General features: G+C 50.8%; 7 protein-coding genes across 7 annotated transcripts; 1 reads left to right on the plus strand and 6 right to left on the minus strand.

Moving 5' to 3' along the window:
* Positions 1-1,272: 1,272 nt before the first annotated feature.
* On the minus strand, positions 1,273-2,787 carry LbTsp2-D (tetraspanin Tsp2 family). Its single transcript, XM_001881324.1, has 2 exons — positions 1,712-2,787; positions 1,273-1,654 (listed from the first exon to the last, which is right to left on the minus strand). Exons 1-2 carry the CDS (start codon positions 2,683-2,685, stop codon positions 1,480-1,482), a joined length of 1,149 nt encoding a protein of 382 aa, XP_001881359.1. The 5' UTR covers positions 2,686-2,787; the 3' UTR covers positions 1,273-1,479.
* Positions 2,788-3,067: 280 nt separating this feature from the next.
* On the minus strand, positions 3,068-8,069 carry LACBIDRAFT_297823 (uncharacterized protein; the record flags this gene model as incomplete). The annotated part of the gene is made up of 3 exons (XM_001881325.1): positions 3,068-4,911; positions 5,004-6,326; positions 6,467-8,069. 3 exons carry the CDS (start codon positions 8,067-8,069, stop codon positions 3,068-3,070), a joined length of 4,770 nt encoding a protein of 1,589 aa, XP_001881360.1.
* A 245-nt stretch (positions 8,070-8,314) lies between these two features.
* Positions 8,315-9,732, minus strand: LACBIDRAFT_250172 (uncharacterized protein; the record flags this gene model as incomplete). Its single annotated transcript, XM_001881326.1, has 5 exons — positions 8,315-8,380; positions 8,470-8,615; positions 9,071-9,310; positions 9,361-9,627; positions 9,681-9,732. The coding sequence occupies 5 exons, from the start codon at positions 9,730-9,732 to the stop codon at positions 8,315-8,317; spliced, it is 771 nt and encodes a 256-aa protein (XP_001881361.1).
* Positions 9,733-9,887: 155 nt separating this feature from the next.
* On the plus strand, positions 9,888-10,710 carry LACBIDRAFT_327410 (uncharacterized protein; the record flags this gene model as incomplete). The annotated part of the gene is made up of 2 exons (XM_001881153.1): positions 9,888-9,981; positions 10,033-10,710. Coding segments are annotated over 2 exons (771 nt in total), but the record flags the coding sequence as incomplete, so codon positions are not given.
* A 176-nt stretch (positions 10,711-10,886) lies between these two features.
* On the minus strand, positions 10,887-11,418 carry LACBIDRAFT_297826 (uncharacterized protein; the record flags this gene model as incomplete). Its single annotated transcript, XM_001881327.1, has 4 exons — positions 10,887-10,936; positions 10,989-11,033; positions 11,082-11,160; positions 11,218-11,418. 4 exons carry the CDS (start codon positions 11,416-11,418, stop codon positions 10,887-10,889), a joined length of 375 nt encoding a protein of 124 aa, XP_001881362.1.
* Positions 11,419-12,100: 682 nt separating this feature from the next.
* LACBIDRAFT_297827 (uncharacterized protein) lies at positions 12,101-14,752 on the minus strand (the record flags this gene model as incomplete). The annotated part of the gene is made up of 5 exons (XM_001881328.1): positions 12,101-12,775; positions 12,835-13,007; positions 13,058-13,481; positions 13,582-14,490; positions 14,537-14,752. The coding sequence occupies 5 exons, from the start codon at positions 14,750-14,752 to the stop codon at positions 12,101-12,103; spliced, it is 2,397 nt and encodes a 798-aa protein (XP_001881363.1).
* Positions 14,753-14,858: 106 nt separating this feature from the next.
* On the minus strand, positions 14,859-19,237 carry LACBIDRAFT_297828 (uncharacterized protein; the record flags this gene model as incomplete). The annotated part of the gene is made up of 4 exons (XM_001881329.1): positions 14,859-17,431; positions 17,485-17,686; positions 17,737-18,995; positions 19,051-19,237. The coding sequence occupies 4 exons, from the start codon at positions 19,235-19,237 to the stop codon at positions 14,859-14,861; spliced, it is 4,221 nt and encodes a 1,406-aa protein (XP_001881364.1).
* Between the last annotated feature and the right edge of the window lie 972 nt (positions 19,238-20,209).

Consider the following 20,209-nt stretch of genomic DNA (forward strand, 5'->3'; position numbering starts at 1 on the left):
GCCGACATTACACAAATGTGTTTTCGTGTCCTAACTCCTGGTACCGATGTTGAAGGCACCGGCCGAAGTAAGTTCTTTCCTGTATAGTCCTGACATCGATTCTAAAAATATTTGTACAGCTGAAGTATGCCAATATGCCTTGAACTCTTGGTATACCCATCTTCAAGAGGCTGCACCTACCCTAGGACTTTTAGATTTTTTCACTCAATATGCAAGCGCTGAAACCGCGCTTGACAGAATGGATGAATCGCAGCGTAACATGCGTCATTGGTTGGGCAAGCCAGATGTTCAAGCACTGATGCTGTTATGGTTGAAGAAACATGTGAGGCTCCCATTTACTGTACTATACTATTCTGACATTCACCTCGTTGCCTAGAATATCCAAGACATTTGTCCCTCACTCTATCTCAGTTATCGCTTTCTCTTTGACCGCGAAATTATTTCCATTGTGGATCAGTCTCCTTCACCTGATCTTCTCATCAAATGGATTGCGATATTAGCGGATTTGTCGGCACATCTCGCCGTGTATGCCATGACTCAAGCTCTCGCCATGTTATTCGAGATTCCCGTTGAAAGCAGTGGGGAGCCCAAGTCCCTCATTCCTCTACGTGGTTGTCTTGGAAAGCTATTTGAAGTTGGCATGGAGAGCTATCCTGACCTTTTTGAAGAGTTCTTCTCTGACCCCTCCCGCTCTGGAAAATATTTCATCGGGTGCGAAGTGCACACCGAAATAACATTGCTCCTGTTGAGGTACATTGATAAATGTATGTCAGATTCGGTGTTGGACGATGGCCTACCATATGCCGCTGCTTGGCATCGTGAATCTCTTCGTCGACATCTGTCTACTCTGAAGTGGTGGCGACACTGGTCCTTCCACCTGTCACGATCCTCACCTTCTTCGGAGGAACTAGTAAAGTTCCTCAATAAATATTCTTCAAGCTCATTTCAGCCCGTGATGCAAGTCCACGATGGTGTAGATTTTGGACATTTTAACAATCGACTCTCGATTAATGATATGCAAAAGTCTGTAACTTGTTTCCTCCTGGTGTGTCTCCCATCATTTCTCAATTATCTTGGTTGAATTTGACCGTTTCCGTTAGCGAAATGCAGAACACTATCAAGGCAACGCATCCTGCCAGCCAAAGAACGTTACAGTCAGATCGCGTGATTGGTTCAAATTTTGTCGGGGGTTCTTGACGTGATCGAGGTGGGCAGTTGACCAAGTCTGGCCTAGGGCCTCATGGATCCACCATTGAGATTGCGTGCACGTCGGACGTAAATGGTATACAATTTTGGATGGGTATAAATATGTCGGTACAGACGAGCAACGAGAGCAACATTGTACTTACAGCTAGGCGTAGGGAACATAATTACGAGGATAGAAAGGGGCGCATTAAAACAACAGTGTCAAGATGAAACGGAACCAAGAAAGATTGACGTTGTGGCAACAACGAACAAGAGGTGGGCAAAGGGATGTCGCTAGAAGGGTTCTCGCCCCTTCTTAGTAGCTGATTGGTATTTTGAATCGTCAAGATTTGGTGTAGGTGGAGGGTTCTCAAATGGATTGGAAGGTATCTCGCTGAGATTGAGGTTTGATCGAGATCGCTTGAGAATCTCTGAAGCAGCTTCTGCTCCATATTCTTCCGCCAACTGACTGAACAAAGGAGAAGTCAGGAAGTATTTCGACGTGGAGAGAACTAGGAAGGCGTACTTTGCATAGTTTTCCATGATAACGGCCATGCTATTCAAGTCCAAACGGTATGCTTCAGGCATCATGCCCTTTCCAAAGCGATATGTGACGTGATTCGAGCACAACAGGACCGCAATCATGACAAGGATATGCAATGGTGCCAGCCCGAGCGAAGCGTGATACCACTTCCTCATAATATTGCGTTCGAATGTTAGATATCGCAATTTACACCCAGGTAACAAGCTCCTAGCGTAACAAGTCTGGCTGACAGTGGCCTCTACAAATGGGCTAAAATAACCACAGCATTCAAGCTGATTCTGAATCCTAAGTCGGCCCTCGGCACCAAGTGTTTTTGACCACTGAGAGTTAATTTTACCCTCGAGGTTGTATTCGCTCCGGCGGAACGTGATATAGCCCGGAGTAATGAGGAATGCGAAGGTAATCCAAGTCATGAAGGTGTAAACAGCGAGAAACGAGCGATTGTTAAGGAGGATACCAGCCCATCCTATGATAGATGTCAGAACACCGATGGTGGCACCAATGGTGGATACGATGAGTTCAGGACGATTACCAACACGCATCACGTCGGCGTGTTGCCACACGTCAAACCAAGTCAGTAGACAGGCAACAAGGGAGACAAGGGCATAGGTAGTCAGCTGTAGTAGATGTGGGAATGAGTGATAGTTAAGAAAAACTTGAATAATGAATGAAGGCCGTACACAGAGGTTGGAGAAAAAGAGCACCCATTTGAACTTGTTCCACCTGTACTTGTTCGCTACTTGCAATTTCCCTCCGAACATGGAAATTCTATTTTCGTTGCCAAAGGTTTGTCCAGGCATCCGGGATTCACCACTCCGGAATGCTTCGACGCCCCCACCAAGTTTTGGCATCTTGGCAGTCGTTTTGCGCCTGAGAATGGTCCCAGAAAACTTGGATGGGACATAGTTAATGGTTAAAGAGAGACCCGTCGTCGAGTTCTGACCAGTGGTTGGCATGGAGCGCCCACTGTACGGGTTTAGGCTGGGGGTGTTATCGAGGATATGGCGTGTTGATTCAGCATTAGATATGTCAGAGGCGGCGATAGAGGTTCGCCTATGCTCGGTCGGTGAGGTGTGTTGAAATTGGATACTAAGGAACTTACGGTGAGGTGGTATCGATCTAACAGTACATATAATTAGCAGGGAAGCAAGATGTCAGATAAAAGGGCGCACAGTACGCTTGACGGCGGAGGGGTCGAGATAGGAAGACCACACCCTTTGCATGACGGGGAGGACGTTGGTTCTCAACCGCTCCCGTCATTGTTACCATCGCCTTCAACACCCTTTCGCACGTCTGAAATTAGATGTTCCTATGTTATATTTATCTGACAAGATATTTCTACTTCAAGCCCTGCCCTGCACCTCCTTGCATCAACCCCCGAATCTCCGTGATACACTCGTTCAACCGTGAGTGCACTTCCTTGGCGTTCTCCAGCAAAGGCTTGATGTTCTCCGGTGTCATCGCGAGCTTGGGGTCCGGCAATGGCACGACAGGATGTTGGGGCATGGATCGAACTGAGCCGGAAGCTGGAGGCCCTGCACGGGTCATTCGTCGAGAGTTCGACGGACTTGAATCACCACCGTGCGAAGAAGGAAGTGGAGGCACAGGGGGAACACAAGCCAGTCGATGATCATCCCCGTGCTCCTCCACGTTAGAAAGCCGAGTGGAGCGGGATTGTGCGACAGCTTGGTTTGATGGGGAATCGCCTCCACCTCCGCCACCCCAAATGGAGGATTGAGACCCACTTGCAGACCGTTTTGGCGTGAGTTGTGCGATGAACGACCCAGTAACTGAGGGTTCGTGCTGAAGGTAAGGTGAACGACCTTTGCTCTTGAGTTTATTCCTGCCTCCCTTTAATGTTGCGGCTCCGTCTACAGGGATCCCCAATGCCTTAGCAGCGGCGTCCAAATCCGACGCAGAGTCCATACGATCCCAGTCTTCTTCCCCTGTACTTACACTGGTCATCGATGAGATCATGTTATTACTCTCCCCCCTATCCATCGTCGAGGTGGCATTTGGTGGAGTGGGTAGCCTATTTTTTGTGCCTAGGCGGAAGATAGATGCCAACGAGGGGCGGCGAGGGGATGGTTTAGCAGATAACGACGAAGGATTATATGGTGATATAGGCCTCGCGTCTCGTGTAGAACGGAGGGAATCTGGACCAGTACTTCCCTTGGGCCGTCTCCTAGAGCCTTGAGTAAATATTCGAGGATGAGCATATCGATGCTGGCTGTGGCCATCAAATGAAGAATCGGTGCTCAAAGACGTAGAAGACGCCGGCATGGGCGGAGGCGGAAGAGGTGGCACAATGGGAAGAATGGAGTCAGTATTGTTCCTCCTCAACGCCCTCAGCATGTCCCTGATACCACTCATTCCGAGCCGGCTGCTTCTGCGCTTCTTGTTGGCATCCACAGCAGGAGTCCGATGGGGCCGAGTGCTCTCTTCGGAGGGGAGTGTGATGGTACTGCTCATCGCATCCCCACCCCACCTCCACTCCCTGTTTACTTGGAGTGTATCATTGGGTGACACAGCGGATGGCGGCTCTTCGGGGATGGAAAGATGAGGCGAGTCCTCAGAAACGATGGATGCATCAGCATTGTTGAGCATTTCCCTGAGCAATACCAATTGTCTCTGACTGAGATCATGCCTCCCCGTTGATGCCCTCCACGCCAAACTCGGTGGGCTGGCAAAGGGCGGCCCACGTCCCAGATTGGAGAGGTCAGTGGAAGATAGTTGACCAGGTCTTGGGGTTGGAGGCTTTGACTCATCTCCAGCCAGGGTAATTGCTCTCTCTCTTCCCTTTCCAACAGTGTTTCTCTCTGATCCTCCATGCATGACGGGGACAGAAACACTGCTTGGAGGGCCGGTGCTACCAGCGCTGCCGCTCCCAAGCTCGATAAGAAGCTCTGCACACTCCCATGAAATACGATACTTGGAGTTAATCGTATAGAATGCGGATGCTAGCTCTTTGTAGGCTAGCTGAGAAAGTGAGGGTCGTGGGCTTGCAGTAGGATTGGTATTGGACCGAGGCCGTGTCTTCTTCAATGAGAAGAGAGTCGGAGATGTGGCTCTTTCTAACGGCGGAGCAGTGGAGCTGGTAGCGTGAAGTTGCGCGTGCATATCGAGAATGGATTGCACCTCAAGCACAAGGGTATGGTATGTTTGTTGCAGCTCTTTGAGTTCTGCGGGAATATTGCAATCAGCGTCTCATACAGGTGAGGAAGCCTAGAAGCGAACGATGACGGAGAAAGAAAGGCAAGGGGAAAAGGCTTACGTTCAATATTTGCTGCAAATTCTCTAACCATACCTAGATCCCTCCTCAGACCGACCTGAGCCTGACTGATCCTCGCAGGAATTTTTAGGTCACCCAAGGAGTTGCGTCTTGGAACACTACCCGCACCTATAACACTCCCTGAACTGCTTGGTTCAGCACCACTCGGAAGAGCAGCAGTTCGACCTAGAGATGCTGACTGAGGAGATGAAGGCGACTTGTTTGTAGGAGAAGAAGGGGAGGGGCGACGCCCAGGAGTAGTGGGTGCTTTGAGTACGCTTGAACTTGGGGTTGGAGGGGATTTGAGGGTGGGGATGTCAGAAACGTGGCTTCTTGTTGGAAGAGAGTTGCTATTTGGTATCGTAGGGGGTTTGGTCGCAGCAGAAGTAGTTGAATTCGACGGCAATCTAGGAATCGAAAGCTTGACTCTTGGAGGGGAGGGAGGCTGAAGCTCGATTGGCGGGAGGAGTTCGGTAGGTGGGCAGCTTGAAGCCTTCTTGATTGCGGTTGGGGTAGCATTGGGAGAAAGATGCTTCGTGTTCCTGTTGACATTGGAACTTGGGCCAGAATTGGCCTGATTTTTATCCTTTTCACCTGTCACTTGGCCGTCCAATACCTTATTTCCATCCAAGCTCCCTCGCCTGGGGCCAGTTGTGCCCATTGCTCCAATTGTTGCCACGACTCCACTGAGCGAAACGCCGCTCTTCGTCCTTTGATGTCTCCTAGCCCCAACGAGACTAATCCGTCTAACGCTCCCCATAAAACTCCTACTGCCCTCTTCCTTCTCCTTCTCCTGTTCTCCTTTTCGTTTCTCTGCTTCCCGCTCCATCTCTTCAGCTTCACGATCACGCACACCCTTGGCATGGGCATATGATACATGCCGCTGAGTTTGTTGATCTCGGTGAGAAGCCGGAGATGGTGAGCTTGTCTGCATTGAAATTGGCCTCTTGCCCAGCTGCTTCCTCCCTGTTTCTGCAGGCTCGTTTGGGGATGAGGACGGAGGAACGTGGCCTCGTCGTAGATGTACGAAGCCCAAGCTCTTCCTCTTCACCAGCTTAGCTGTCTCTCGCTCTTTGCCCAACTTGGACCCGGAGGGCACTTCGGATTCACGCAGAGAGAGATCAGTCATGCTCCCGCTGCGACTTCCGCCTACCGCTGCACGGCTGTCCGCCACCTCTTCCCGCCCACTAGCCCCATGACCCCGAAAAAACCACAAGTTTGATGTGGGTGGAGGTGGGGTGTGTCTTTGTAAGGAGGAGAGCGAGGATTGGGGACGAGGTGTGTGGGTGCTCTGGCCTCGAGAGTCTTGCGATGTTTGACTGCAGTCTAAAAAAGATAACAATTTTTAATTAATTTCGTAATGAGATAAAAGAGAAGATGGAGTTTGGGAAAATTTTAGCCCAACGTATAAGGGAAAACGGGAAAGCGCGAGGGGCAAACAATCTGACATGATAAAAAACACGTACCTTGCACAACTTCGGCAGGTGTTACACTTGCCCCTCTCTTTCTTCCTCCCACACTCCATTTCTTCTTCACGCTCCCAATGCGGCTCAGCAATGCACCTGCCCTGATGTGGCTCTGGGGAGTTGCAAGGAGCGTTGGTCCATTGCCTCCACCATAGGGCGTTGAGGGGATCGAGATTGGAGGTGGGGGAGATGGGGTTCTGGGGCGGTGTACATCCTCTTCGTGTTCAGTGATTTCCAGCTCTCCGTCAGAAAAGGACTTTGGCATTGCATAAGGCTGTGGCCGTACAGCTGTCAGTTCGTACATTTGCGGGTTGGGCACATTGTGAGGCCGGCTCTTCTTCCTTAACCTCCTGCGTTCCCTCTCCTTGTGTATTGGAGGTGATGGTGGGAGACCTGCCAAACGACCGGCACCTGAAGATGAACGCGATATTGTTGGTCGGAGGTGTGTTGTAGAGTTGTAGGAGGAGTGTGTTTGGGTTGTAGCAGGAACGGAAAATACAGAAGAGGTGGGGGAACGTGGAAATGGGCGCGCGAAGAGGGGTAGGGAGGGCATAGGTGGAGGTGGCGATGAGTTGGCGAGGGAAATGGACTGACGGGCAAGGCGATGTCGCGTTCGCGCAGTCACAGTGCGGTCTTCTTCCTCGTCGGAATTGTGGTGCTTGGGAACGTGGCCAAATTCTCCGAGGTCATCATCTTCTTGCTCTTGCCCACCGTAGAGGTTGTGTTGAGGGGAAGGGTAGTGCAATGGTCGTGGAAGTTCATCCTCCGATTCGGATGATGACGAGTACTCCAGATGGGCAGCACGACCAGTTGCGTTGACCCGACTCCGACTCGGGGAAGATGATAATCGGGATTTTGCAGAGGGACCTTTAGATGGGGTTCCACGCAAAGGCGTCAAAGAAAATTCGTCATCCCAGCTCTCCACTAATTGGGCCTTCTTAGTCGCTCTAGGCTTGACACCCTTCTTGACTGACAATCGGGCAGGTGAATCAGGTTTATCTAGATCAAAGTCATCGTCCCAGTTCTCCGTTTCCCTTACCGCAGCGCAACCAGAGCAGTTAGAGTTGATGGAAGCGCGCTTTGATGAGGGTGTAGAAGGGCCAGGTTCAGCCCACGTTTCCAAAGGGGGAGGGGTCTTCAGATTCTTCTTGTCGGTGAGGACACCAATGGCAGTAGGTGGCGGTGGTGTGTATTGGTGTTGCTTGCGAGATGGAGTGATTGAAGTTGGGGAAGTCCGGTCCCCAACAGTCAACCGAATGGCAGCTTGGGAGGTATGAGATTCGTCGTCCCAATTCTCGGTATCGTGAGAGCGACGTGTCGGGGATCCAGAGGGTATCTTTCTACTTGAACTCGAAATGACCTTGGTGCTTTGCTGCGGGGATGCCTGCCTAGAGTCGGCATCCCAATCTTCCTGAGTGTACTGAGAGCTGACAATACTCATGCGAGACGTGGAGGGTGGTGTTTGGGGGTTAAATTCGTGGTAATGGTCGTTTGGTCGTTTATTGTTATGCTTGTTCATGTCATGGGGGTTGAATTCGAAGTCGTCGTCCCAATTCTCTGAGGGCATTAGAGCATTGATGTTCGCGCTCAGAGTAGCAGCCATGATAATGACGCGCTTGTATCGATGCTGTAGGTCGTGATAAGCGTGTTATGAACAGTGGTCATCGACACAAACGGCGTCAACGCGTCGTGTCGGTCGTAAAGAGAGAAACGTGGCTTAGGGTTAGGGGCGGGTGCAATGCTCGAATGTCACACGATTCACAAGTACGAAAAACACAAAACAGATAACACGTATACATTTGAGGGCTCAGAAAAACAGTCAGGACGCAGCATCTCTTCGTTCTTCGTCTAGTCATCCCCAATCTTGGGGGCGAGGTAGTACCGGATATAGCCTTGTCCAAAATCATAAGCCACCTAGGAATTCGGAAAGTCAGTAAGTAGAGAACAAAATTAAGTGCGTGAAAGTGAAGCAGGTTGGTAAAAGAATGCAGAAAATAACTCACCAACAGTGGTACATCATTACTCATCATCAATTGAACTCTGGGACACAGGCTAGCGCTCTTTGAAAAGTTCACCAGATACTTCAGGGAGAACGTGAGCGAGACATGCTGATTCATTTCGATTGTTATAGCTTGTGTATCCTCGTCATCTTCGTGCTTTCCTTTTTTCGATTTAGATTTTGAGGAGCTGGAGCTCGTTTTAGCCTTCTTTTTGGGTTTGGCGGAACCATTGGCCTAACAAGAAGATCAATAAGGGTCGAGTTCCTAAACAGAAAGAGAGGAAAAACCTTTTTCTTCCTCTTCTTTCCTCCCTCCTCATCCTCATCCCCATCTTCATTCTCATCGTCATCACCCTGTTCTTCCTCGCCCTCTTCATCATCTGAGTTGGGCTTGAATTCCTCCTCCCCGTCCTCCTTCTCTTCATCATCAACCACCATATCCACGTCCCCGTCGGTCTTTTCCTTCTTCACCTTTTCCTTCTTCACCTTCTTGCTACCCCCTTCCTCCTGCTCGTCATCTTCACCTCCCTCCTGCTCCTCCTCATCGACACCATCTTCCCTCTTAGTTTTGGCCACAATCTTATTCCCTCCAGTTACACTAGCACCGTCGGTTTGCTTCATCAGCACGCTCCCATTGGCGGCTTCCCCCTCACTAGCGAACCTCACGCCTTCTTTGGACACTTCGATTCGTACAGATTCGCCCAGCTGTGAAAGATCTCGAACAACGCGAGTAAATTCAGCTGAAGGCATGGTGACCCGCGCGTCGTACTCGGTGTCTGGAATTCCAAGGGTGTCAGAGTCAATATCCATTAGCTTCATATCGTATTCTGCTATGCGATCGGAGTCTGAAGCAGGGGATGAATAAACACGCCAGACGACGCGAAATATAACATACTCTTGGCCTCATAGACAAGATTAAGCACATCGGCCTCGTCTGCAGCCTTGAGGGTGGTAATGTCATCGTCCTTGGCACACTTGAGAACCTTTGTGAGGGAGGTCAGGTTCACGCCCAAGGGCATAGGGCGATCACAACGGTAACGCTTAAACCCCGCAGCTTCCAAATGGACTGCTACGAGAGCAACATGGGAGTTGTCCATGGCTTGAAGGTTGATACCCTCCTCATTGCACTCAAAGTTGGCATCGGTTACCAGTTCTTTGATTGCTGGATGCGACGATGAGCAAAATGAGATTCAAGAAGGAGAAAAAGATGTATACCATCGAGCAACTTCTTGAGGGTGCCAGCTTCCGCTAATTTTGCTTCGAGCATGGTGGAGAGTATGTAAGAATGAAGTAAAAGAGAAACGCGTTCCAGCAAACAACACGTCTGTCACGTCACATGGTCACACTCAATCACGGGATCACATCCTGGTGCCTTTCTCAACTCCTTTCTTTTCTAAACTTGCTCTCAACTAACATGTCTAGATCCTGTACTCGCGCGGAACAGCGGAAGCATCGTCTTTTAGAGTTGGAGAACGAACAGCGTCTAGAGGAATTCGAGGCCCTCAAGATGACTGACGTGAGTTGTGCTTTCACGCCACAACTGGCAGACATTGACTATCGTGTATAGGAGCAACGCCGAACTCTCCTTCGCCCGTTTGCCTCTGTAAAGTTCGAATTCAGCGACCTAGACGGTCTTCGCTGGACCAGCTCAGCCCTGCATAGGCGTCAGGTACACCAACCTCAGCGTCCTGACGCTCCCCAGAAGAGATTGCACCGAGCGACGACGTCGACGGCGTTCGTAGTCCTCACCAATGCAGACCTTGCTGCTTTCTCCGGGGAAGATACTATCCGTGTCTCCGTGACCTCCGTGGACCACAGGAACGGGAAGCGTTCCAGGTCGCCTTTGAAAGGTCTGTTCCCGGAAAAGAATACGCCTGCATCGAACTCTGCTGGCTTTCCCGCATGGTACACCGCAGGAAAGAGGCCTTATAATGAGGGGCATGACAGTGAAGCAGGCCTACATCCGGATGACGACGAGGGCATAGACCACGAATTGGATCTAGACGATTCAGCTGAAGGCGATTTGACAATCGTTGCAGAATCTGTCGACCTTGACCTTGACCTCGAATTCGATGAAGATCGCTCGGACGGAGTACAGCAATACCCTCACTCCTTTGTCGAATCTCACACCCCTTTCCCGCGGACGTCTTCCCCCGACGTAGACGCTGCTGGACAGCAACACACATTCACGGATCTTTACCCAAAACGACCTCCCTCGCGCATGGACCTTTACTACGACCAATAGTGTTTTCATTTATCATCATCCACTGTATTTCTAATGCATCCTGTTCTTCATCGCTCTCCTTGCTATCTTCCGCTGCGCTTCCTACATTGGTTTGCTGTATTTGATCACATATCTATCATAGATGTATCTTTGGACTTTTCTTTAATCCATTGGGGGTATCTTATCGCAGTGTGTTCTTATGTGTGGCCTACGCTCGCAGCCTTCAGAAGGTCTGCAACCTCGACATCTGCGCTCATGATCATGAATCGACGTCAAATATACAATGTGACGAGACATACGATCTTCGGTATGTTGCATGCGCGATGCAAAGGAACACACAGTTCCTGAAGAATAGTCAATGAGCTCCTCAGATCTCTACAAACGATGCATACCCGGTCCAAAGATAAATTCGCCTCCCAGTTGCGCAAAATTGCCCTGCTTGCCGACATGCGATGGATGTCTAAGGGCTTTCTACCACCGTACAACGATAAACTTCAAGTCGATAAAAGGGGGAACTTAGCTTCCTACCCAAATACTCTGTGTGGCATTCGCAAAAGCACCTAACACGAGATAACTTCTTCTCTCCTGGCCGGCTGGGGTCCTTTCCAAACTCTCAATGTTCATCCCAAGTTCACGGTAAAGAGTTCGGGTAGGATCGGCGAAGATTCTTCCTTTGAATCCTGTCGTTTCTTGAAATATTGAATTGACGTCAAGTTCGATCGCTGGCATTTGGAGTGAGCTCTCGATATACTCACCAGCATAAGATTGAATGGGGTTCCACTCTCCACAACCAATGACAACTATACTGGTGTCAGCAGCGTCCAGGGCTTCTTGAGATACCTTGGCAAGCTGTTCGACATACGCCTACATAAGCAGCATAACGTTGTCAGAGAAGCTGATCATTTATGTGCATGCAGATCAAGACTCAGGACCTGACAAGACTACAAAAAAGTGCGTGAGCAGGAGGATGGGTTGAGTAGATACTGCATACCCCACAGAAGAAATGCCCTGTCCGCGAGCATCGTCAAGCGACCCTTGACGAGTGCGATCTCAAACGACGCACGAATGAATACGACAATTGTTTTCCGTTCAATTATCTGCCCAAACTTCACATTCTCGCCCTTGAAGTCGAGAACGTCGAGGTTCGCAGCTCTGGAGAGCGTTTCGTTATCGGGGATAGCTTTGGCTTCGACCATCATTCGTTGGCTTCAAGTTGGAATTCAAAATTATTTGTTGTGAAGTTCGTTAAGAGTTCATTCCTGCCATACATGCTCGTTTTGGTAACAGGAGCTATATAACTCGCGATGGTAGGGAATACATGTGGTATGTGCAGACAGGTATCAAGTCTAATGTAGAAGGGAATAAGAGAAAGATCCACCTGACTATGCGTGGCACCCGAGATTTTCCAAATTTACATGATGATACACTCCTTCTCCTCCACTTGGGCACTATGGAAACCCATCTCTGCGAATGTAGCAGGTTTCTTTCCCGTCGAACTCGTAGGCTTGGGGGTTGGAGCAGCAACGGCTACAGTCGCTGGTGAAGCTGACTGCCTCCCAGGTGCATTGTCAAGTTTCCCCGCCATTCTCCCCGGCCTTCCTCCCACAGGACTTGGTGCGATTTGGCCTGGGCTCTCCGTCCGTAGGCCAGGACTGCCGCCAACGGTGGGTGGAGGAATAGATGAATCAGAGAGTTGGTAACGATTTTGTCCAGCTGGGTAAGGTTGCACCTGTGGAGCCTGAGCAGTGTTTTGTGGTTTAGGCTGCTGCTGCGCCCTTAACTGTGCCAATTTCGACATGGGAGGCTCCATCGCCGAGTTTTTTCTGATAACTTCAACGACCGTCCGACCGTCGTCTTTCCTCCTCACCTGGCCCTGCTGCTGCTGTTCGTGCAAGGTAGGGAAAGTACGTCCCTCCCAGGGTGGACTAAGTGGTTGTGCCTCTGATCGCTGTTGAGCTTGGGTACGTTTCCGAACGAGTTTGGTTTCGGTGATGGTGTCGTGTTCTACGCGCGAAAGAGGCGCGGGTGTCGACGCGGATAGGGCTTGGAGGCGAGCGATGGCATCTGCGTTTCCGTGGTCGCAGGCCTACATTAATAGGAGTGTAAATGGTGAGAAATGGGGACAATGAAGAGGAAAAAAAATACCTTTTCATACCACGTCCTTGCTTCTAGTAGATCCTTCGGTCTGCCTACTCCTACCTCCGCATAATAGCCCAGTGCAAACTCTGCGGAAGGTAGTCCTCTTCTTGCAGCCTTTGAGGCAAATGTGAGCGCCAGTGACTCATCTTTATCAAAGTGACCGGAAGAACCAGCGGTTGCTATTCAAATGTAAGGACACAAAAGGTAGAATTGATGAGAAGAAACGCACCCGCACCACTGCCACACAAGAACCACTTGCTGAGCGCCATATCTGCTTCCACCTCGCCTGCTTGACTCGCAAGACTATAATATTGCACGCTGAGGAGCGGATCAAATCCAAAGGGGGGTTCGGCAAACTCATAAGCATGTCCCAATTTGTACTGGGCAGCAGGGAAATGCAGGTATGCAGCCCGCTCCAAATGTTTTCGTGCCTCTAACGTTGGCGAGGAGCCCGGGGGTATGTAAGGAGCAAAAAGAGAGGGAGGGAGGGGTGCAATAGAGGTGAATTCCGATAGGAGTAAGAGGGCGTAGACGTAGGCTGGTTGTGGTGTTTCAAGGGATGAAAGCAGAGCCGCACGATGGAGGAGGGGCAGGGCAGGCTGGGGATTTGCAGGGAGGCCAAGCTGACCTAACAGGTGGGCCATTCCCATTCGCTGTTTGTAATGAATTAGAATGGGATGATAAAAAGCCGAAAGTGAATTTCAAGGGGATGGGTTGCAAAAAAGTGGGATGGGATTTCAAAGATTCACTTACATACAAGCAGCTCTCCACCCCTGCTCTGATTCCTCTTTCATAACAATCCTTTGCTCTCGTTGCATCACAAAAATTCTCATAATCTCGCCCAATACGGAACCAAGCGCCTGGATATCCACCCCTTGCGGCAGCCTCGAAATCGCGGAAAGCGGCTCTAGGATTTTGTGGTATATGGGCTGGATAGGCACCCGTAGCAGCGAACTTGGCACGAAGGTACAATGCCTCAGCTACGTGGCTTGGTAATGGTGTCATACCTGCACTAGAGCTAGCTAGTTGCAATACCAATGGGACGGCAATTTGGGATAGGGAGAGTAGTGCTGGGTCGGTGATAATTATTGGGCCTACGGGAGAATCGGAGGGGGGCGTAGAGAAGAGATCGGAGGTCGTTGGGTTGGTTGTTGCGATGTTGAAGGCATTTGCTTTGTCTATGAGGAAGAAGACATCACGGCACCATGCGATTCGAAGTTTGGGGTCATGGGTGGGTGATTGGACTATGTTTGCAGCGGACGAGAGCTGGGCAAGGGTGGGTAACGGGGAGGTCAATGAGGGAATGCTGCTGTTGTTTGAGGCAGCTGGGGGTGGTGGTTGAGGAACGTTAGGGTTGTTTGAGGTAGGTGGTGGCAGTGAGGGAATGCTACTGTTGTTCGAGGTAGATGGGGGCAACGGGGCTAGGGTAAGTGATAGGTTTGCAAGAGATTGGGCAACTTCAGCTTGGGTCGGAGGCGGTGGGTAAACTGCACCAGGGGTAAGTTGACCAGGAGCCAGTGAATTGGGTGTCATTGCTGCCATTCCTAGGCTGCCATTAGCATTTATTGGATTGGCCGGTGGTGCACCGCCTGGAATCCCACTCCAAGGTGGCTGCTGCTGGTACGAATCATAGCGGATCTGATCATCCAGGGTCCTTGCCATCTGGTACATGTCAGATAGTCACAAAAAATCAACTACGCGGTCTTACATTGGCAGGGATAGAAGGATCCAGGCGATGAGGCCTTGGTGCAACAAGTGGCCTTTCAAAGTGGGGTGGAGACTCTTCATACGGACTAGGTGTTGCATAGCGAATGGCTTCGTTCCTCACAGCGGGAGGCAAAGGGGGCACTGGAGGCGGTAGGGAATTGTCTCTTCCCTGTGTAGACTCATAGTACGGACGAGGAGGAACAGGAGGAGCAGACATCGATGAGGAAAAGAAAATGTAATTGATGAGAATTATTTGCCTTGTATTAAATGCGTATTCCATGTACAGCCATGCGCAGTTCATAAGGGTATCATCCAAACCAATATCACAAATCTGAACCCACAGCATCCACAACGTAGAGAACTTGTTGCGGTCGAACGAATAACCCCCTTGACTCTACCCCCGACGTATCCGACACTGCCGGACTAACACTCCTCATCCTCTTCGTCTTCCGTTCCCCTCCAACACTCATCTGATCACCGTCTCTTTTCAACACACCACGGCTCACTTCCCTGCCCCACACAGCCCCTCCAACACTTCCCGCATCGATTCGCCTCCTCCTCGCCGCCCTGTCTTCTCCAGAATAGTCCCACTCCGATCCACCCAATCCTCCAATCTCAAAATATCGTATGCCGCCCCAGGTGCCATCGTTCCACTGCCTGTCCTCCGAACGATCACCATTGACTCGGTGGTAGTCGCCTCCCCAACTTTCGCCAACAGGCATTGGCACTTCTACTCCAACCCATGGCCCAGTCTCTCCTTCTACTTCGCCAATGTAACGTGCATAAGCCTTGAATCGCTTCCGCTTTGAGGAAATTATACATGGAATCCCGATCTCGAGAGTCGCACCCCGTGGAACAGGTTCGTTGTGTCCATTTGACAATATAGGTTGCTTTGGGCCTGAATACCGTGTTTCTTGTGTGGAAGTACCAGCCGCAGCAGGCTTGATCGAAGCACCAGAACCAATCGAACTGCCAGAGGCCCTAACCTTTGTTGTAATGGTATCAGACGAACCTTTTCTCTTCAATGTCGCCACACTGGCTGAAGAGGCTGAGCTGCCACTCTTCTTGTGGTGTTCATTGCTGATATCGGTCGTTGCAGTAGGCAACGGGTTTGAAACAGGTTTCTTGATAGGCGCCTTGGCGATCGTACTCGTCGATATTGAGGGAGAGGGAGGTAAAACATGACAGTCGGTATCCATTGGAGAGTCCTCTAGTACCTTCTCGTCACTGTCCGAATTCATTGGAGCTTCGACTTCAGCATTCTTTGCGAGGTCATCGTCCTGCAAAGTGTTTTGCCCTTCGGCAGCCTTCAGAGAGTGACCTTGAACACCTTTTGATATCGGTGCTGGATCTTTCTCAGCAACTTCTGAAATGGGTTTCCCCTGCCTTGCAAGAGTAGCAGCACCACTCTTCCCGCCGACAATCAGCGTAGTTCTCTTAACCCCCTTTCCGACAGGAAGTGACTTTGTTGGGCTGGTAACCGGCACGGGAGGAGGCCTTTTCATTGCTGGGCCCTTCGCCCCAGCAACGGAAGTAATACTCGATCCAGATACCCTCCTTACCCGTGGTGCAGCGGCAACACTAACGGTGGATTTCGGTCTTGGAGACGTCCCCGCCGTTTTAACGCTAGCCATGGTTGAGGTAGAGTTGGTCCTTGTCGATGAAGCACTGATCTTTCTTGACCTAACAACGGGTGTTGATAACCCAACGTTACTCCCAGAGCTAGCCGTCCTGAAACTTTCGTTAGTAGCGGTGTCTGTGTTCGATACGCTTGATGTGGGCCTGGAATTGGCGTTGGAGTGGGTTGATTCTGGTCTTGACATTGACTGAGATGATGTTGGACTTCGACGTGAGTGAGTTGAAGCGGTTGACAGGCTCGACATGGGTCGTGTAGATGTTGTAGATATCGTAGATGTAGATCGAGTGTTCGCTTTGGTATTCGCCCCCAAGCGTGTGCGCGCAGCGGCTCCGGACGTTGTCATCCGCGTATTGGTAGATGTTCTCGAATTCGTTGTCGCTGTCGTCCTCGTACTTCCTCGTGAGTTGGGCCTAGGCGCAGCGGCTTGTAAACCTCCGGTGCGAGAAGTTACGACCCCACTCACGCCTGACCTTCGAATGGTAGAGGCATGCGAGCGGACAGAAGATGCAGGTGACTTGGGTCGGGAACCTGTGCGGCTACTTGCCAGGGACGCCTTCGTAATAAGCGTCTTTTTCAAAGGAGTAGTCAGAGGCGTGACAGGTGAAGTGGGTGCGGTGATCATGATGCTCTTCTCGTCGCCGTCACCATCTAAGTGCCGGTCATCGGAGCCAAGAACTGGGCCTTCTTGTTCATCATCATCATAGTCATCACCATGATTTTCTTCATCCTCTTCATAATAATTGTTCTCAGGTTCCACGATTGACGGTGGAGTGGGCGATGGCGTTCTAGAGTCGGGCAGAGGGCTAATCATTGAAGGCGACCTAGGCGTTAATTTTGAATCAGGCCTATCTCCATCCTTGGGGTCTACACCTCTAGTGGCGTCTAGCATTACCCTTCTCGCGGGAGTTACCACGTCGGAGCTAGTGGGGTTTGTGACTCGCCTTGCGCCCCCTCCCACAGTGCCAACAGTAGAAACACTGCGCACGGAGCTGGCCGAAGATCCGTGCTTGCTAGGAAGATTCTTGGCAAACAAGTTCGCGCGCGTACTGTTCGCAATGTCCCGGACGCTGCTACCCGCATCACGCATGCTGCTTGCGACGTCGCTCTCAGCGTCCACTCGTGAAGTGTGTGGGTGGGTAGAGATCGGGCGGAGGTGCTGTTTCGTCCTGAAGTTGGGTGTATTTCGTGGAGAAGATGTGTTAGAGGAGTAAGATGGTGGTGCAGGGTTCAACAGGTCTTCAATAGGTACTTCGATGTCTGAAGTCCGTGGTTCATTAACCGTGGTGTAAAGAGATTTTCAAAAAACTCACGATCGCTGATTTCCTTTAATGCCCATCCATCGAGGGGATCAAAGCCGCGTTCTTGCCTGATGGCAATCCACCGCTTTCCAATCCACTTGAGCAGTTCGAGCCTGGTCTGCTCTACTTGAACTCGGATATGTGATGTGGCGGACAGGAGAGGCGCATTTGCTTCAGTCGGGTGTGGCCGCAAAAGAATTGAGGAAACGAGGGTCTACATTCCATCGTTTATCAGCCTTATCAGTGGAGGGAAACGTAAAATACCTGATATAGTGGAGCCGCCCAAACTTCTTTGACCCCTCTCATGACGGATTTCATGACCCATTCGACTCTTTCCCCATCTTCAAATCGAACTCCGTCCCCTTCCATGACCTCCATCCATTCAGCACTCTCGAAGCAGGCTTCCGACTCCTTGCAAATGGTTTCGTCGATTGCCTTTCTTGCAGCCACAAGCATATCCCTAACCGTGTCCCCCCACGGTTCAATAATGGTGCCAATCTTGACCAAAGCATGTTCTGCAGCGAAGAGCAGGGGAAAAACGTTCAGCGGGGTTGTTCGCTTCCCCAGTCCTTTCAACAGGGACTCGCGCAGCTTTGGTGTAAGGGATGCGAATTCGGAGGTGCACCAGCCCTCTCCAAACAACCCAACCAGTGCTCGACGAGCTCCTCGTTCGAGGTGGGCATTCTTGACGTCTTCACTTAGAGCAAACTCGAGGACTCTTGGAGCCCTTCTCGCGCATTGGCGACAGCGGCAGCCACCAGTGCCCCATTTTCCTCCAGTTATTCGCTCGTACTCCGAGAATGGGAGGAAAGCATGGAAGAGTCCATGAAGCATTTCTTGTGCAATGCGCGCCTGAATCTCGTCCTGAAGAGAGGGCATAGCGAGGTAGAGCGCAGAACGGAGGATAGCGAAAGCCGTAGAAAGATCGTAGGATCTGTGAGAGAAAATAAGAGTACCTGTATAAATGAATCCTAACGTAAAGTGGAGTGAGGCGGGAGTGAATGGGGGTGATGGGAGGTTAAGCGTCGTTGACGGGGTTGAGGGCCAATCCAGCAAAGCATTACGGAAGTACGGTGACCTTGAAACAAGAATAAAGCGATGGGAGGAGAAAATGGCTGTAGTATTTTCGTGTGAAGAGGAAAAGTTACCCGTGAGCGCGATGCGGACATCTGAGTATAGTCGTGACCGCCACATGAAAACGAGATCCTTTCTCAGTTTATCAATTCGCATGGATTCGGGGTCATCATGCTCTTCTCCATCAGATGAGTCGAAAAGAAACTCGAACGCTTCCCCAAATCCCTGGCTTGTGTACAAGTACTCGAGTTCATTGGAGAAAAGCGTTGGGTTGATTGACGTGGTCAGACGGAGGGGGATCTGACATTGTACTGGCGATGGGGTGCGCGAAAGAATTGACGGGGGTACATCAAGAGAGAGTGCAGAAGTAGTGTCCACTGGGGGTGTTGACGGTCGGAAGGAGAAATAACGGTTTTGAAAGGAAGGAGGTGCACGAGCATATACAATGGCTGCAAGGAGGATAATCGTTCCTCAACTCGGTAGTACCGGCAGCTCATCACGCACCTTTGTGGCCCCATACTTCTTCAACGCCGCCCTCGCCGGTAAGCTCCCATACAACGTCTGGAAATCGGTCTTTGGCGCGTTTGAAAAGCTCCTCAAGATGATCCTGCCACTGGGAGGTTGAAGATTTCGTGGCCTCTTGCAATCCTGGTGGCGGTGGGGAGGCAAGGACGACGGCTGTGGGAGCCATTGACCGCCGGGGTATCGACGAGGAAGACGACGACGAGACTTTGAAGCCGCAACAGAACGTTTGAACACGAGGCGTGGGTTAGGGCTGCATAACTACAAAGCTACGTAAACACTTCAGAAAACATTCCCCAAAACACTCCGTACTCTCTTCAATACTCCCTCATCTTCTTCTTCGCCGTCTGATGCCCTCGCCTCCAAAACAACCCCCGTCAACTCCCAAAGCTCCACAGGCAACTCCGATATCTTATCAACAGCCCTCTCCAACTCCCTCTTCCTCTCGTCGAACCCTTGCACACTCGTCTCTGTATACTCTTCTCGGTAATCTTCCAACGGCTGACTTGGAAGGTCAACATGTGCCACCAGAATCCTGTCAATAGGCTGCGATGTTCGCTCATGTTTCACTACCCATGTCTCCCGAAAGTTGTTCGGTTTTGGCAATGATAAGGTGCGCTGCGCTAGTCCCAATATCCCATCAAAGTCGTGCGCCGCGAGCACAAAGACACCTCCGCTGGCGTCGACTGCCACTCGCTCTGCTCCGGCGGGATTCGAAAATAGTGCTAGAGTGAATCCTTCAGAGTCCGCAGGTGCGTTGCGAACGACAGCGAGTTTCAGGTTGCCGCGATGAGGGATGTAGGATTGGGAGTTTGGGTACTTCTCGGCCCGTGTACGCCACCCAGAGTATGGTGATGACCATGTAGGTGCCATGTCGTGCGACATTTTGCCCGCTGCAAGGTATTGAAAGAGGGGTTGAAATGGCGGGAGGGCGTAGTAAATGGCGAGTGCAATGAGACCACACAGGGATGTGGTGAGAAATGTGCGCGACATGACATATGCCTATAAGAGTTCGCTTTATATAGACGTAGACGTAGTGAGATGCCTTGTGATTCCCCGACTTGTGTATCGGATCTCCAAGTATCTCGAACATCGTGCTACCTTCACCGCCCGATACCCAGTAGCTTTGGCCCTGAAACGT

The sequence above is a fragment of the Laccaria bicolor genome, genomic scaffold (assembly GCF_000143565.1).
Source record: "Laccaria bicolor S238N-H82 LACBIscaffold_12 genomic scaffold, whole genome shotgun sequence".
Lineage (NCBI taxonomy): Eukaryota > Fungi > Basidiomycota > Agaricomycetes > Agaricales > Hydnangiaceae > Laccaria > Laccaria bicolor.